This window comes from Pteropus alecto, unplaced genomic scaffold (assembly GCF_000325575.1).
Source record: "Pteropus alecto unplaced genomic scaffold, ASM32557v1 scaffold146, whole genome shotgun sequence".
Lineage (NCBI taxonomy): Eukaryota > Metazoa > Chordata > Mammalia > Chiroptera > Pteropodidae > Pteropus > Pteropus alecto.
In genome coordinates this window covers 9,389,871-9,406,521 of record NW_006442107.1, presented here as the reverse complement: position 1 = coordinate 9,406,521, position 16,651 = coordinate 9,389,871, and the positions used below count along the sequence as shown (strand labels likewise).

General features: G+C 33.9%; 1 protein-coding gene across 1 annotated transcript in view; it reads left to right on the top strand.

Annotated features, from left to right (window-relative positions):
* Positions 1-16,651, top strand: part of PIK3C3 (phosphatidylinositol 3-kinase catalytic subunit type 3) — a 123,981-nt gene that overhangs the window by 12,459 nt on the left and 94,871 nt on the right. Inside the window, exon 5 of the mRNA XM_015595640.2 lies at positions 2,742-2,871. Within this exon, the coding sequence (XP_015451126.1) occupies positions 2,742-2,871 (130 nt within the window). The remainder of the gene's footprint in view (positions 1-2,741; positions 2,872-16,651) is intronic.

The following is a 16,651-nucleotide window of genomic DNA, read 5'->3' as shown; positions in this document are numbered from 1 at the left end:
GCAAATTTTCTTTCACCTACCATTAAAAATCATGTCATGTGCCTCCACAGTTCTCATTACTTAGGGAATGGTGCTTTGAACCGTAGTTTCATCAGATGTTTCTTAATCAGTGAGATAACACCAGATGCTCCCTACTTGTTCCTTAAATAGCCCTGTTATGGACTCAGTAGTTTTTTAAAAGAGGTCTTCAAAGTGTCTAATAATTGCATTATAGTATTAGGATGCTTGTGACTACCAGCTCTTCCTATTTGCTAATAATCTGTTTTGTATACTTGAGTCAGTTTGAAGCAGTACTTCCTGGAGAATAGTGTAATTAATAATTGAAAAACTAATCTGTTAGGATATGGCTAGAATAACTGTTCTCATTTTGAAAGTCTAGCTTATGAGATTTCTAAGTAGGTAAAGAATGGATTGATCATTAAGTTGAATTGGCAAAGAACCATAGGCAAACTGCAGATTTCTCTTCCAGATGTTTTTTCCAAATGTGGATTCTGAAGTCAGGGCAGTTGCTGCTGTAGTGGCTTGGCACTGGGAGCTGGAGTGTCAACAGCAGCTGTCGCTGGGCCTCTGCTGGCATGTGAAGGAGGTCCTGCTGTGCTGTTTCTTTTGTCTTGCCTGTTTGGCTTAATTTCCCAAGTGGACACGATACTCTGAGCATCTTCCGGCTTGCCACCTGGAGGCTGTGTAACTCTCTACAAACGTTCCATTAGTGTCAAGAGAAAGTAATATGTTCATTTGATTATTTGAGTCACTTGCCATCACCCCTACCCTCCACGTTCCCTATCCTTAAATCTTATCTCCACATTCATCCCAAGGCACCTAAATCATTTAGTTAAACTGACTTCCTGCCAAATGTACTTATTTTTGATGTAGTTAAGTTCAGCTAGTCAGAGTATTCACTGGGGTGTAGGGAGGTAGAGAAAAGGAGGGGAGGCCTTCTGATGTTTCTGAAGATACATTTAAGGATATTCATTAAAAATGATGTTATTACTTCACCGTACTCAGTTTCTTAGAGACCAAGCAGGTCTCCTTGATGTTGAATCTATATCTCAGTTGAAATGGAAAGAAAATGGAACTTTATAAATGGCTTATATATGTGCTTTTTTGTAAGGTAACTTTAAAAAAAGATCTTTAACATGGTAAATATTGAGAATTTTAATGCCTCACAATCATTCAGTGTATTTTGTATTGGGCCTATAAGGTAAGCTTTTGCAGATATAGTTGCTCGATATTACCTGTTTATTGCCAGCCTTAGAGACTTTACAACAGATATGGTCTTTAATCTTTGCTTATGAACTTGTAGCTGTCCTTTGTAGTTCCCAATCTAAATGTTTATGGCAACATTACCTGTATACATTGTATAATGTTCAGTGAAAATCCTCTTTGTTATGCCAGGAAAGTCTGTGAAGAAATTTTCCATTAGTTAGAACACGATAATAATGGTTTAAAAAATTTATGTAAAACTTTTCCAGTTAAGTGCAATGTTTTTAAAGGTGGGAAAAAGTATCAATATATCCAAAATGTATTTTTAAAACTATTTCATGTGAGAGTGTGCAAAATGCTTTGGACTTGCCTACTCACCTGTATACACTTCCAGTATTACTATTTCCATTGCATTTGACAACTTACTCTTTCAGTTTTTGGGAGGATGCTATTTGATTAGACTTTACATTGTCTGAAAGGTTTTGTTAAAGAACACTGAACAAGAGAGAACACATAACAGAGCACTATCTTTATCTTTAAACTTCCCATAAAAACAAAACAAAACAAACAAACAAAAACCTCAGAAACTTGACAGGAGCATATCTAAAAAAAACATAGTCATCTAAAGCTCCTTTATAAGTTTATTCTACCTTTATTTTAGATCTTGATAGCTTTTTGAAGGAAAAATGACTAACAAAGGTCATATGGTGTTTCATTTTAAAGAAGGATCACCAAACCCAGATTGAATTCTGACTATGTGTTTAATTTCTGATTTGTAGATATGGGGATTTTTTTCTTGTACGAATCCACTGTTGTATTCCCTTTTAGACATTGATCTTATGGAAGACAGGAGAAAAATCAACCTGTACCTAGTGAAAAGGATAGTAATGGCTAACATTTATTGAATACTTTTTATATGTCAGATACTATTATAAGTACTTTTTACTTGTACTGATTTACTTAAATTTTCTAACAGCCCTCGGAGATATAGGTACTCTTTATAAGCCCATTTTATGGATTAGCAAACTGAGGCACAGCAAAGTTAAGTAATTCACCCAAGATCATGTGGGAAACAGATGGCATAGCTGGGATTCAAATCCCAGCAACTTGACTGTACAGTCTACTATTGCTGAATTGTCACTTAAAGTAGACAGTTATGTAATTATTTAAATTTTTGTTTCAGTCCTTGTAAATGTGACATTCTTTCATTAGGTAAGAATTGGTCTCTGTTATTTCTAAGATCTCCACTGGAGTGATGAAGGGTGTAGAGTCCTTTACTGATCGTTTTCTCCTTTCAGTCTGCCTTTAGAATCTCTGTAATAGTTCTAACTGCTTGGAAGAGCAAAGATGGCATGTGAAAAACAATGTTACACGGATGTTAGTTGCTTAGTTAATTGCTTTACAACCCACTGGAGGCTTAAAGCTTGGCGAGAGACTTGCATTTCCTAGTGTGGCATTCTCTCTGTCTAGGGATCTAAAATTCCCTATAATGAACAGCATTAATTTACTTCTACCCCGAACATTCTCTTTTTGTCTAGCATGTTTCGCCAAGGGATGCATGACTTGAAAGTCTGGCCTAATGTAGAAGCAGATGGATCAGAACCCACAAAAACTCCTGGCAGAACAAGCAGTACTCTCTCAGAAGATCAGATGAGCCGCCTTGCCAAGGTAAAAAAGAAACTATTGGAACAGGTAGAAAGCTCTGAATAACTTCTATTGTAGTGTAAATTAACATTATGAAATTGTCAGATTATTTTTAATTTAAATTTAGTTTTTTAGTAGTAGTTTTATTGAAATAAAATTCGCCTTTGGAAAGTGTACAGTACATTGGATTTTTGTAAATTCACAGTTGTGCAGTCATCACCACTACTTAATTTGAGAACATTTTTCATCACAAATGTAACCATGTACCCATTAGCTTTTATTCCCCATTCCCTCCTCTCTTTTGCCTTTGGCACCTACTAATTTTCTTTTTATCTTTATGGCTTTCCTTATTCTGGACATTTCCTATAAATAGAATCATGTGACCTTCTGTGTTGGTAATTCCGTCAGATTTAAAAATGTGGAGCTTATGGTGATATTTTCAAGGAGAATACCTACGTTTTTTGGTGATGTAGTCTTAAAGATGCAAATGTTATATGTTAGAGATTCTTTTGTTGTTTGGAAGTGAAGATTCCATACCAGCAGTCCCCAATCTTTGTGGCACCAGGGACCAGTGCTCCTATGAGAATCTACTGCCTGATGATCTGAGGTGGAGCTGAGGCGGTGATGCTAGTGCTGGGGAGCGGCTGCAAATACAGATGAAGCTTCACTCGCTTGCCCGCTGCTCATCTCCTGCTGTGTACCTGTCCACTGCCCTGGGGATGGGGACCCCTGCCATATATTATTAGCTAGTCTAAATTGCCCTCACTCCAGTTCTACCCCTGTTTTTGTAAGCAGACAGAGTTATTATCTTTTTCTTTTAGAATTGTTTTAATGAAATGTTTTCATTTAGAAATACAAAAGCTAAGCTCAATTCTGTGCTTAAATCAGAACAATATAACTTGTCAATATCTGTTCAAAAACACTATGCTAGATACTGTTTAAAGATCCTTTTACAATTCTTTCCATAAGAGACTTTTAAAAAATTTTTATATGTAATTTTCCTTTGCAGTCTTGTTAGTATAGATGACTCTTTAATGTCTAAAGAAGGCTTGACACCAAGCACTTTATAGCTTGTTGCCCCAACCTCTGTGTGAAGAAATCTTAATTATAAAGAATAAGTACTTGAATTGGCTAGGCTTTGTGCTTCACAGTTGTGCAGTCATCACCACATTGGATTTACTAAAATCCCATGCTCTGTACACTTTCCAAAGGCAAATTTTATTTCTATAAAACTACTACGAAAAAACTAAATTTAAATTAAAAAATAATCTGACAGATTTCATAAGATTTTTGCTATTCTGTGTTTTTTTGTATAGCTCTTTTATGGAAAAATTTCATGGCTTCCTAATAAGCTCTTTAACCAAATTACTATTGTCAACTTCCTCCTCTATAATTAAATAAATAAAATTTAATTTTTAATTTGCTTTGAGTTTTTGTTTACATTCTTTCATAGGATGTAGGAAGTTCTTAAGTTTTTAATATGTCTACCTTCTCTTTAAGACTTTATCTTAGTGATGAACTTCCATTTAAGGTACTCTGACTTCTGTAAACCTGGAATAGTTAATAGAAATTCCATTAAATTTAGATCATTCATAGCCTGTGGGTCACGAAAGGTTAAATCTCAAATGCAAGAGGAATGTAGCATGTGTCGAAGAAGCAAATGTTCTTAAATTGCTTTATTGAGAACAGCATCATGATTTATATTAGTGATAAAATTTTTAATTTAAGGGGGAATGGGTAGAATCAAGAAATATAAAGCTATATAGTTGTACAATTCATCCACTTTGGTTCTCATTAAATAAATTCATACGTTCATACGTTCTTAATTTTTTCCCAGTTATTTTTGATGGGAGATTCAAAAACAATTTTTATAGCAACTGACTTAGGCATTCTTCAAATTGCAGTAGATGCAGCATTGGAATTTGAACTGAACTCTTCTGACTTTTTAATGGAGTGCAATGTTACAAAATGTTTCTCATTTTTTTTATATTTTGGGTTTTATGGTAGGAAAAAATGTGACTTAATAATGATCAACTTTTCATGATTGAAAGACTAACCCTTGAAAGAATCGTATGGGTTCATATTTATTTTTTTGGTTATCACTGCACATTTGCAACTCTAGAAATGATGACTAAGCATATATAGAGCTAAACGAGGTGTTGGGAAGAAGCCTCCTTAACACTTTTGTTAATTGGTAACAATCATCATCAACAGTCTAAATTCTTTATATTGGAGAGTATGGCAAGTTGGGTCCTCCTTTTTCAAGAGATAGTTATTAAAATTTATATGCCATCTGTCTTGCCCAGGGTAGTTAACAGTTTTCAAGTAAGTCTTTATGCATTGGTTTCTAAATATTTAACATAGGAATAAAAATTAATGAAAATAAGCATGTTACAGTCTTAATGATGCTAATTGGAGATGAGCGCTTTTCAAAGTTCTTTGCCCCTAATAGAATTTTACTTTTTACTTCTGAGTGGAGACTTTGGAGCTTGCTATGCTGTGGCAGCATGTGTTACTGTTAACTCACATTCCCCAGAAACTAAATAGAAACCATTAAAACCAGTAGTTATTTTTCTTAAGGGGAAGCATGCATCAAGTTTGTAGCATTGGTGAAACAACTGCTCCCTCTTTGAAGGAAGCTCTTTTTATTTTTCGGCACTTGCAGGTTAATATTTCATTCTTCACCATACAGCAGTTGGTCATGTTCTTTGAGGTTTCAGAACCTGTTCTAGCCCTGCTGCTGTTGAAGAGAATGTGTTTTAAAAAGGTCTTAGGTTTGATGAAATTGGAAAGTTTTGCACTTAGAAGCACTTTACAGTGGGAAGAGCACTGTAGTATGAGTCAGATTAGCTACCCTACCAACTCAGGGAAAATCATTTCTGAGCCTATAAAATCAGAAGTTTAGAATGAATGATTTCTGAGGTTCTGTGTAGCTGTTCATATTTTATGAATCTGAAAGTTCTGAAATAGCAGATAATTGAGATTATTTCTCTACCTAGATTTTATAATTATCACCTTAGTAGAGAATGAATATGTCATCAGTTTGCAGTTGTGAATGTTGTGTTCATGTCTTTTCTTTTCTTCTGCAAGGTGTATGTCTAGAGTATTATTTAGGGCCTGCCTAATATGAATGATGTGGCTATGCTCTTAGATTTTGTTTTGGTTGTTATTGTTTGATTAGTGCCTGCTTCTTTCATTTTTCAGACTGGATTTCTGAGTCTCTTTCGTTTGCCTTGTATCAGAGAAGGTATACTTTGATATTTGTTTTGGTCTTAACTCCTATACTTACCAGGGAGTGTATATTCTATTACTTGTTATGTCAAACTTAAAATTATATTTCAATATTTATTTTGTTTTTAAAATTGTGACGCAATTGTACTCTTTCTCCCTGCTTCCCTATCACCATCCCTCTCCCCCCATCATTCATTTTTATGGTTCCACATTAAAAAGTTTGTTCAGTTAGATTATCATTTTCCTCCTCAAAACATTTTGAAATTGTTTTTGGTACAATACACATTAAAAACTGGGAAAGAATATGTTTGCTCATATTTTTATTTTCATACAAAAGGAACAGAAATTTTAGGTATAATATTTATATTTTTCAACTCCCATTTTATGAAAAGAAAAGAGTATTCAGGTAGATGAGGTTTAAATGATTGGAACTGAATAGTTTATTTCTTGTTGCACTTTGATTTTCCAGCCAGTGAATTTACTGTGATTGTTTCTAATTGTTAAGAAGGCAGTTGGCTTACGAGTAAAAAGGTGTACATAAATCTTAATAATAGGAAAGCATAGTTACCATACATTGTACCCATGAGCCAAAATAAATAGCATAGTGACAATTTTCAAACTGCAATGTAAGAAAGTTTATTCAGTTATAGGACTGCTTCAGTTTTGGCTGCCTGGGGATAATGAGACAAGAGGACTGTGAAATGAAGATGAACTATTATTTAAATTGCCTGTGAAAAGATGGTGTTAGATAATTATTAAGCAAAGAACCTCAAACTCCAGCTGGACTAAATAGTCTTATTCTGACTTATTGCTTATCAATGAAAGTTGGATTATAACTGCAACATGAATAACTGAAGTTTAAAAGCCTTATTTCTAGGTTTAACTTATTAAAAATCAGATCTTTTCAGAGGAATTTTAGTGGAATTAACCTCTCTACTGATTTTGCATTATTTTGTGAATATGTGTAGTTTTCCCTTGAGAAAAAACTGTGAGTAAAGGTGACTAACCTGAAGAGTCTTCAATTTAGTTCTTACTTTATGTAACTGGATTTCTTAGACTTAGTAGGCAATAGGAAGAAATGAATGTTTTAGTGTACACTCCTCCTCCTCAGTCTTTCTCATTATCTTTCCCAGCTCCGAAATTCCCTAAGTAATTTTTACCAATATAGTATCTTTCTGTTTGAATTGATTTGTGAAAATAATCAAAGGCCAGACTTCTAGGGCATTTATCATACTTTCATTGTTCATAACCCAGCCTTTTAATGATTGTGGCCTTGAGCAAATTTGCCCATTGTTCCCATCTGCTCTGTTTTTCAGCTTGTCATATTGTAAGAGTTTTATGACTAGGATGTGTATCCACCTGGGGTTTTGGATGTGCCGACCAAGCTTTAGTGTTTGATTTATATTTGAATCCATGTCTTTAGACATGAAAGGTTAGTGTAAAAGCATGCTTCTCTACTGTCTCCTTTTCATTTTAGCATCTCTGCTTGATTCCTCTGGAATGTGCTTTAGTTTCTGTCAGTTTGATTAAGAGGCAGCAAAGAGAAAGTAACGACTAGATGAAAAATGTTCTTTGGTCTGAGTGACACAGATAAGTTGAGGAATGTTGAGCAGAGTGTTTAAGTGAGCATTGGTATAGTGATGTTGTGGTAAGTTGTGGTGATGTTTTAGGCTGGCCTTCAGATTGCCTGCATGGAGTCACTGTGGTCCAGAGGCCAGACCTCAGGTTTGTCGCCATAGGAACTGGATTTTTCTAGTTCATCCAGAAATAACTAGTTGCCGATAGGTTTACGTCAGTCAATTCAAAAGGTTATTTATCCTTTAGAGCTGTACTGTTATTTATCCTTTAGAGCTGTACTGTTAAATAGCCACAATCCACATGTGACAATTTAAGTTTAAGTTAATTAAAATGCAATTAAAAATTTAGTTGGTCTATTACATAATCACATTTCAGGTGCTGAACAGCCACATGTGGCTAGTGACTACCTATTGAACAGTGTAGATATGGAATATTTTCATTATTGCCAGAAGTTCGATCAGACAGTACTGGTCTAGAATGACCACTTACTAATTTGTAATGGGTGAGTAACCATTTTATTGTCTTTCTGGTAATCATATTACTTGTGTCTGCTACCCAGGACACCATTTTTCAAGGCATCTTGGAAATTAAATTAGTTTTCAGGAGACTGTTGATTTCTTGGTCAGCCATGAAGGAACTAGCCTGAAAGAGCTAGAAAGTTTTGTGAGATATTTCTCTCACTTTGAGAGAAGTCTTAAAAGGACTTTATCTTTTGACATTATCTTTCTAGTGCAGGATATTTGAATGTGCTCGCTACACCCCATTAAACATTGACAAATTGTCATGATTACAAAACAATCCTTTAAAAAATTGATATTAAGGTAACAAATTTTCTGGTCACATAATTTTGTGAGGTGGCATTGAGCCTCTTTATTTTATATTATTTTATAGTACTGTTTAACATTTTGCTGAAAAATTTGCTATTGAAAGAAAGTATTTTGCATTGAATGCTTTGACTGAATAGGGTACTTGAGTCATTAATTAGAAGAACTCACAAGTCGTCTTTATCTCCACCATAATCACTTGTTTTGGTAAAGGCATACTCCTGAATGTTGGAGACAAAGTATATTGCCGTGTTGATGCTGTCATGACTAGGGCCATTATGAGGAATAACAGTAACAACTACCACAATGATAATCACCTTGCATGTATAAAGTGCTTTAACATATGTAAAATCCTATAGCATAGCTTGAGAACTAAAGTGGAGACATGGTTAAAATCATGGCTTTTGGAGGCCATTTTTCATTCAGATTCCAGTTGTGTCACTTCTTTAAATGTAATCTTGGTTTAGCTACTCAACCTTTACTAAACCATGAAATCCTCATCTGTAAAATAGGGATAAGAGTTATATCTACCTTTTTGAGTTATTGTGAAGACTAAATATAAGTGAAATAAAAAATTTAAAGGATTTAGCATATCGCCTGGCAATTCTGAGCACTAATAAATGTTAGCTGTTGTTATTACTTTATCATATTTGCATTCGTTTGATTCTAACAAGTGTAATGATTAGACTTGTAACAGATATCAGGGAGGGGGAAATTCCCCCCTCTACCCTTCTTTGGTTCTGTGGTTGGACTGATAACAAAACTGACACAAGACCAGATTAACAGAAGAACCAATTTAATATGTGTACATTGAAGATGATAGATGACGCTCTCTGAAATGATGAACCAGCCAGCTTTTTATACCTTTTAGACAAAGAAAGAATAAATTTGTGAAGAAACGAGAGGGCAGAGGCACTTTAAGTTTGAGTGCTCGTTAGTAAGGGCTCTAACCAAAGTTTGGGCTTGGGTGGTAAATTAGTAAAGGAGTAACAAGGTTCTTTTATGTAAGCTTTTGGCCCTGGATTTCTTAATTCTAGCCTTAAGGGTGTCTCTCTTAGCACCCCTGGATCAGAAGGCCACGTTTCACAGGGAAGATTTATTTCTTGATTCAAGGAGACAAGGGAGGGTCCACATTCTCTTCATGCACTGGCTACTTGTCAAGTAATTTTAATTCAAAGTAATCGACATGTCACTGTAGGATATTTTGGGGTGGCCTGCCCTGGGATCCCAACACAAACTCATGAATATATATTTGTTTTTAAGCTCATGAAAAGATAGAAACTTAGAGAAGTTAAGTGATTTATTTAAGGTTTCATGTTTATTAAGTTATAGAACCAGGACTTAAAATCAGTCCTTTAAATTCTTTATGTAAATGTCTTTCCAAAGATATGTATCACTGGTGTGTTTTAAGATTTAAGGATTGTGAAGATTTTCTTTGCATGGAGAATATGTTGTTCTTATCAAGAACATGGCATTTGAAAATAGGAGAAGAGGCAGAGGGAGTATGAAGCAGTTGTTAACAACACTGGAGTTCTTGGGTTTCCCAAGATAGAAATTGAGAGGAAACCCTAGAAAAATTTCCAGACAAATTTTATTAAGCTTGTGCTCAAGTACAGGGGAGGCAGCACAGAGGAAAGGTCCTCCGAAGTGACTTGGAGTCTGGCTCTGTTTGGCTATTTTAAAAGCTGGGGACAAAGCTGGCTTTTTGGATAAGGGAGGTGCGGGACTTTTGAATAAAGCAGATATGGGCTTTTCGGAGTGATGGGGTGGTGGTATTCTTGTGGTCAGTTTACTTGGCATTCCTCCTGGCCATCTGGCATTCCTTTGACCTCAGGGTCCAAGTCCGTATGCTGTCTCACAATGTATATACACCCGTAGGTCCTCAGGTATGGCATAAAAGATGGTGCCCAGTACCTCACTAAACAGAGACTAGCCTGTGGTGAGTGAGCACCCATTACATATTTGTGCTGTAAATGAACTGGAGTTATAAACAATACTTACAGCTCTGGTTTGTGTAAGCAATGCATAAATTAAAAGCAATAAAAAACAGTTGTTCTTCAGATTTCTTTCACCCATAGACCTCAAAGAAATGAGATTAAGGAGGAAGGGAATCATGACTGCGAATAGCATATATGTTGTTCTAAGAAACAGTATAATAGGAACTTCAGGGTACAGACACATGTGAAAGCCCTTTACTAAGGATAAAAAACAAAAAGGACAGATGCTGATAAACTTGTGGAAACATTTTGGAGCCGTAGCAGTGGCTGATAGTTTCGTTGTGATGCAGCTAGAAAGTTAGCAGTGATAAAGAAGTTTCATTTACTTAGCCCAAGCTTTTGTCAAATTGTTGCTTCATCACAGGATAATTTTTCAGGAAGTTAAGGAAAAAAGACACACTGCTCTAGGACTAATTATAATCTATGTGAAATAATCAGTTGGTGAATAAAAGGAACTTTGGAAAAAATTAAAGTTGTCGCATTATACTGTGGGATTACAGTTATACCTATTTTACTGCTACTTCACATTTTTACCTTTTGCTGTGGGAGGATTTTCAGTTTATTTTTGTCTGCCACATTATTGAAACTAGAAATCAAATCCAACATTATTTACTTATCTGCTATTGATGTTAGACAGACCTAGAGAACAGAAGAGATTTATTGGAAAATAAGCTTGGCAAATGTTTTGGTTTTTAGAAGTATGATTTAAGAAATGAATTTTGTTATTATAAGCTGGGTGTAATTTTTTGTTACAAATCCTAGAATAGATTATCAAATTGATGATTTATGTGGATTTCTAAACTTGTGTTCACATAATCATATTTTTGTAGTTAGATTTTAGAGAAATGGGGAACACGGAACTATCCAAGGAGGTGTTTTGAAAATTGGAGGCATTACCTTTTATTTTATGCTTTTAAAATTAGTAGAAGTATCAAAACTGGTGGAAGATTTAAATAGTAATGAGATACATCATAACTGAGTAGAAAGACTGGCAGTCAAAACCTGATTTATAACTCTCACAGTGGCTCATTGAATAACCAATTATTTCTGTAGTTGTGGATATTTTTTATTGATAAAATGTAGTTAGTTGGACTCCTTTTTCTCTGTTAATTATAGAAATCACAGTAATGCCATTATTAATATTTTTTATCTATTCTGAAAAGGAAACAACTTTAGAGACTATTTTGTTCATAGTATAACAAGTTGATTAACTATATTTTTCTTGGGTTCTGAATACATTTCCACCTTGTAGCAGCCATATGAAATACTTTTCATGAGTAAACTGACATTTTTAGTAAAACTAGTTTAATAGAATAAATTATTTAGTAGGACCTATTAATGATCTCTTCCCCTCATTATAAGTACTGTTTTTAGAATGAAACACTAAGTTCCTAGAGATACTTTCAATTATTTCATGTTAGGACTTTTCTTGGGAAGTTGGTATTCTTTGTAATATCTGTTCTTGATTAAGTCTCTTCACATGAAGAAAGTGTCTTTTTTCCATAGTGATGATGATTTGGTTATAACTGAAGTAGCTTGATAATGTTTAGTTTTCTAAGTTACAATCAGTTCACTTATGAACAATTACTTATGCTATGAACACTATATGTGATGCAATATTAGACCAGGTATAGCAATTTAGGAATGTGAATCTGCTACTCAGAATCACATAACCCACATCTAAGTAAATGGACATACAAAATACATACAGGGTTTTGTCTGTTGTATCTCTATTACATTTACATTTTATGCACAATATAAAACAAGCCATTGAGACTTGACAATATACTGATGAATGTAGTAGAAATAATTTGATGTTCTCAAAAAAAAATGAGTGCCCCATTTATGTATTTTGTCTGTAATAATGTTCTTTAATGACAAGAAACAAAACAAAACAAAATCTTCTGTTTTTTAAATGTCTATTTTAGAGGAAGGAAAACAGAGATCAAAAGCATTAATAGAGACATTTTTTGCTTTAAAAACGAAAAAACAGAATCTTGGCCACAAAATTTGAGTTGGGCAGAAGAGCCTCATTTTGTTTTATTTCTTTCCTCAAAATGTAAATGACAGTAATAACAGACTGATGACAGCTGCTGAAATTACTTAAAGCTGTGAAACTTGTTCAGTGGCACAGTTGACATCATCGAAAATACCTCTTAGCTGCAGGATTTTGTATAAATAATATGTGTAACTTTTATAAACATAGCTTATTTGAATTTATTATGTGTTACCATTCTTTTGTGTCTGGGAATCTCTTAGATCTTTATTACTAACGATGCATAGTAGAATCTTTTTTATTAGTTTTTTTAGTTATCTAAAACTGTCAAAACTTTTAGATTTGTTTTGAAATCTATGGTAGTAAATAGACTAAGGTAGTTTTCACAAGGGTAAGATTAAACCCTAAAAAAAATATTGATTTATGTTCTATAAATCTATTCTGTCTTTACAGCTATAATTTCTGCCAGAAAAAGAAAAAAATGACATGGTTCTAAGACAAGATTAATCTCTGAGTTTAGCTGAATGAAACTTTTATGAGGCAAAATTTTAAATATAAGATTTACCTGTAAAGTTTCAAAGTAAAATCGAAGATTTGTGGCTAAGACTTTATTAATCAGGAAGCTAGAAGTAACTCCGATGCTTCCTAAGAATTAAATACACAGGTGTGTGTGCAGATAGATTCTCTGACACACACAACTTTTTTACTCTCAATAGTTCAAGTGAATTCTTATATACAATTACATTTTGTCTTGAATTATAAATTCCTGCATTGCTTGTATTTGATTTAATACAAGTAAATCTCACTGCCTTATGTTTATTGAAGAATTATACTTTTAAATAATAGAAATTTGAATAAACCATAGTACATCATGGAAATGGATTAGCTGACCAATAATGATATTCTGTTCAATAATATTTAGCTCAGTTTTAGTCTTTGCTCAGGAAAGCATTAAGAGTTGAAGAGTTACATTATGGCCTTTAACTTTAGGGAATTTAGAGGTACAGGATATAAGGTAGTTGAATAAACAATCCTGTATAATCATGCTAAAAAAAAAATAGCCTTGCATATTACTATAAATACTTCAAGAGAAATTTTGAACTTTCATATAGATTTTGTTAATCTAAAAGTTTTCTGTCTGGTTTTTCAAGTGGTAGAGAAAAAAAGGGGAAAAAAATACACCTTTGTCATTTGTTCCCTTTTAGATAGCATATGTGTACCTAGACCAAGCATCACCTTTTGTATAACTACTTTTTTGGGGGAAATTCATTTATTGGGAAACTCTCCTGTTATAGTTTTTTGACATGAGTAAACCTGATACCAAAATCCTCTATGTTCTGTATTATAGGAGTTTTTATTAAACACATATTGAAAAATGGTAGCATCATTTAATTTATATGGTTCTTTAGTTGGACCTAGTTGAAAGGCCTTTGGAAGAAGTAATTTGAGAAAAAATTATGTTCGTACCTGGTTTTCATTTTAGATGGTGAAGTTAATCAAATAGATTTTTATTCTTTGAATTTTTATTATGAGGTAAAATAATTTAACATGTGTTATTAAATGCTAATCTGTAGTAGTTTTCTCAAAAGAGATTTTTTTCCACAGTTAATTATTTTTAAAATAACATTAGTTTTTAAATAACATTTTTTTATTACAAAGATTATATGCATCTTCTACAATGATAGATTTGTTAAAACACAAAGACTATAAAAATCACCTCTGACCCTCTTCTCAGAAATAATTATCATTAATATTTTAGTTGATATGCTTTCAGTAAATTAATATGTGTGTTGCATATGAATGTGTATATAGTTATTTTTAAATCAGGATCATGTTGTGTATGTGTTTAATTGAATTCTGCTTTTATACTTAATGGTATCTCAAAATTGTTTTGGGTCATTTAAGATACAGCAGGTCCTCAAATGACATTGTTTCTTTATAATGTTGATGACATACCAGAAGAACTTAACTCTTATTTATATCAATTAGCCTATGGTAAAATTGCTTTTGTTTCACATCGCTTCTCTTAAAGTCATGGAACCTATCAAAGACATTAAGTAAGGACTTACTATGCTTGTACATGATTTGTAAATAATTCAGGATTTTGCAAAGTTGGATATGCCATAATTCATTTTAGTAATCCTCTATGGTTGGATATTCAAGATGTTTGCAATTCTGTGCTTTCGTTAAGCCATTATCAATTTTATATTTTCTGTTGGCTTGAAAATAAAAAGTGAAAATTGTTCTTTTGAGATGTTTTTAGATGGCTTATTTGATTTGTTCATATGCTATATTTCCAAGTTATCAGACATAGTCATAAGGTCTGTGTGGGTGCTTAAAATCAGGATTGAGTTTGATATACATCTTTGAATTTTTTTTATTCTATCAGTTATATTCTGTCTATGTGTTCATCTTATTTTTATAGCTAGATATTAAACTTGTTAAGCCATCTCTTAATTAGCAAACAAACCAACCCACTTTTCATAGCATCTGTGAACTTCGGCTTTGTATCTGGTACTTTTTTATGAATACATGTTCATCGATGTCTTTTGTAAAGATAAAGTGGTCATATGAATATGGAAGAAACTAGCTGAAGGAAAATTTATAAAGCAGAAATCATTTCTCTCCAGTTTCCTTTTGAATCTATCTGCCCCCATTTACCTCTACAGATTCCTGGGCAGACTTGAAATATATAAACATTGTTTTTCAGTCCCTCTCACTTTTTCTTTTTCCCCTGTGGGCTTTTTAAGTGTAATGTCTATTATAAGGAAAAATCTAGATCATTATAACCTCAAGAAAGCTGATTCCCAGTAAGCATCTTATATATGTATACATCTTCCTACTTCCACCTTGCAGAGAACTTGATTTATTTAGTTAAATATTTACTGAGGACTAATCAGGATCTCTCTTTAAAGCCTGGGCACATCAGGCTCACTGACGTACTGACAAACATGTAGTTATTTGCTCTGCTGGAAGATTTCATCCTGTTTGGCTGATTCTTTATCCTTCGGGTCTCTGCTTAAATGTCATTTGCCTGAGAGGCCTTCTCAAGACTCATTATTTTCTGTCACAGCACCCTGTTCATTACTTTCATCTCACTGTTTCAGTTTGTAGTTACACATAGAGCCATTTACCATAAGACTGGCTCACCCCTTCCTACCTTTAAGTTCTACGAGTGCAGGGAAATTGCTGCTTTCAACATTCTGTGATTATCCGCAGAGCAGAAGACCTGAGGAAAGTTTGAAACTTACAACAATCAAGTAATACATATTTATGTCGAGGGTACAGGCATACCTCAGAGATATTGCGGGTTTGGTTCCAGACCACTGCAGCAAAGCAAATCGTAATCTTTTTGCTGGTGGAGGGTCTTGCCTTCAATCTGTGAAGTACAATAAAGTGAAGCTCAGTAAAGGGAGGTGTGCCTGTGTATAAATACTAGAGAAAAGTGACTGAAGGCATGTATCATTCTTTTCTTCAGCTTCCTTTGGACTGTTACTCTTTCCTCCTTGGCCCCCATCAAATCCCTAAAGCTTTTGACAGAATTCCAAAGTATATAAACATTTGTTTTCTCTCGTACCACTATTCCATATTAGAAGGCCTTTCAATAAATGTAAACATTCACTGAGTGAGTAAATACAAGGTTCTATTAACTATTCATAGCTCTAGCACTGAGGGAGCTTATAGTCTAGTGGAACAGGTATGAATAAGGAGCTATGAACTGTGATTTGTGATCCTGGGAGTTTATCTGTTCCCAGGGATCACTACGTGGTTTGAAATTTGTTTTTCCTAATGTTCTTAGTCTATATACAGTGCCGCAAGTTGGCCTACTTTTAGTTCTGTCCCAGGTACTTGTATTGTACACTTAAATTCTGAGACATCTTCCTCAAGCACTTATTGCTGTCCTCCCATTAAATCTGATAATACATGTACACCAAACAATTTCCTTGACATGTTACTTGGTTCTTACAGATTTTTTTTATTTAAATAGCTTTTAAAACTCCTTGCTGTTTAATTCTTGGAGAAGTTAGAGCTCAATAATTATGCACTTATTTCTGTGACCGTGGGCTTCTCCTTTTAGTTCTATGTGACTTCTTGTGAATTCTTTGGAAACCCGTGTTCCTTAAAAAGAGAGAATGACACTTTCACTGATTTCTTGACCTGTCTTCTTCCTAGGATGG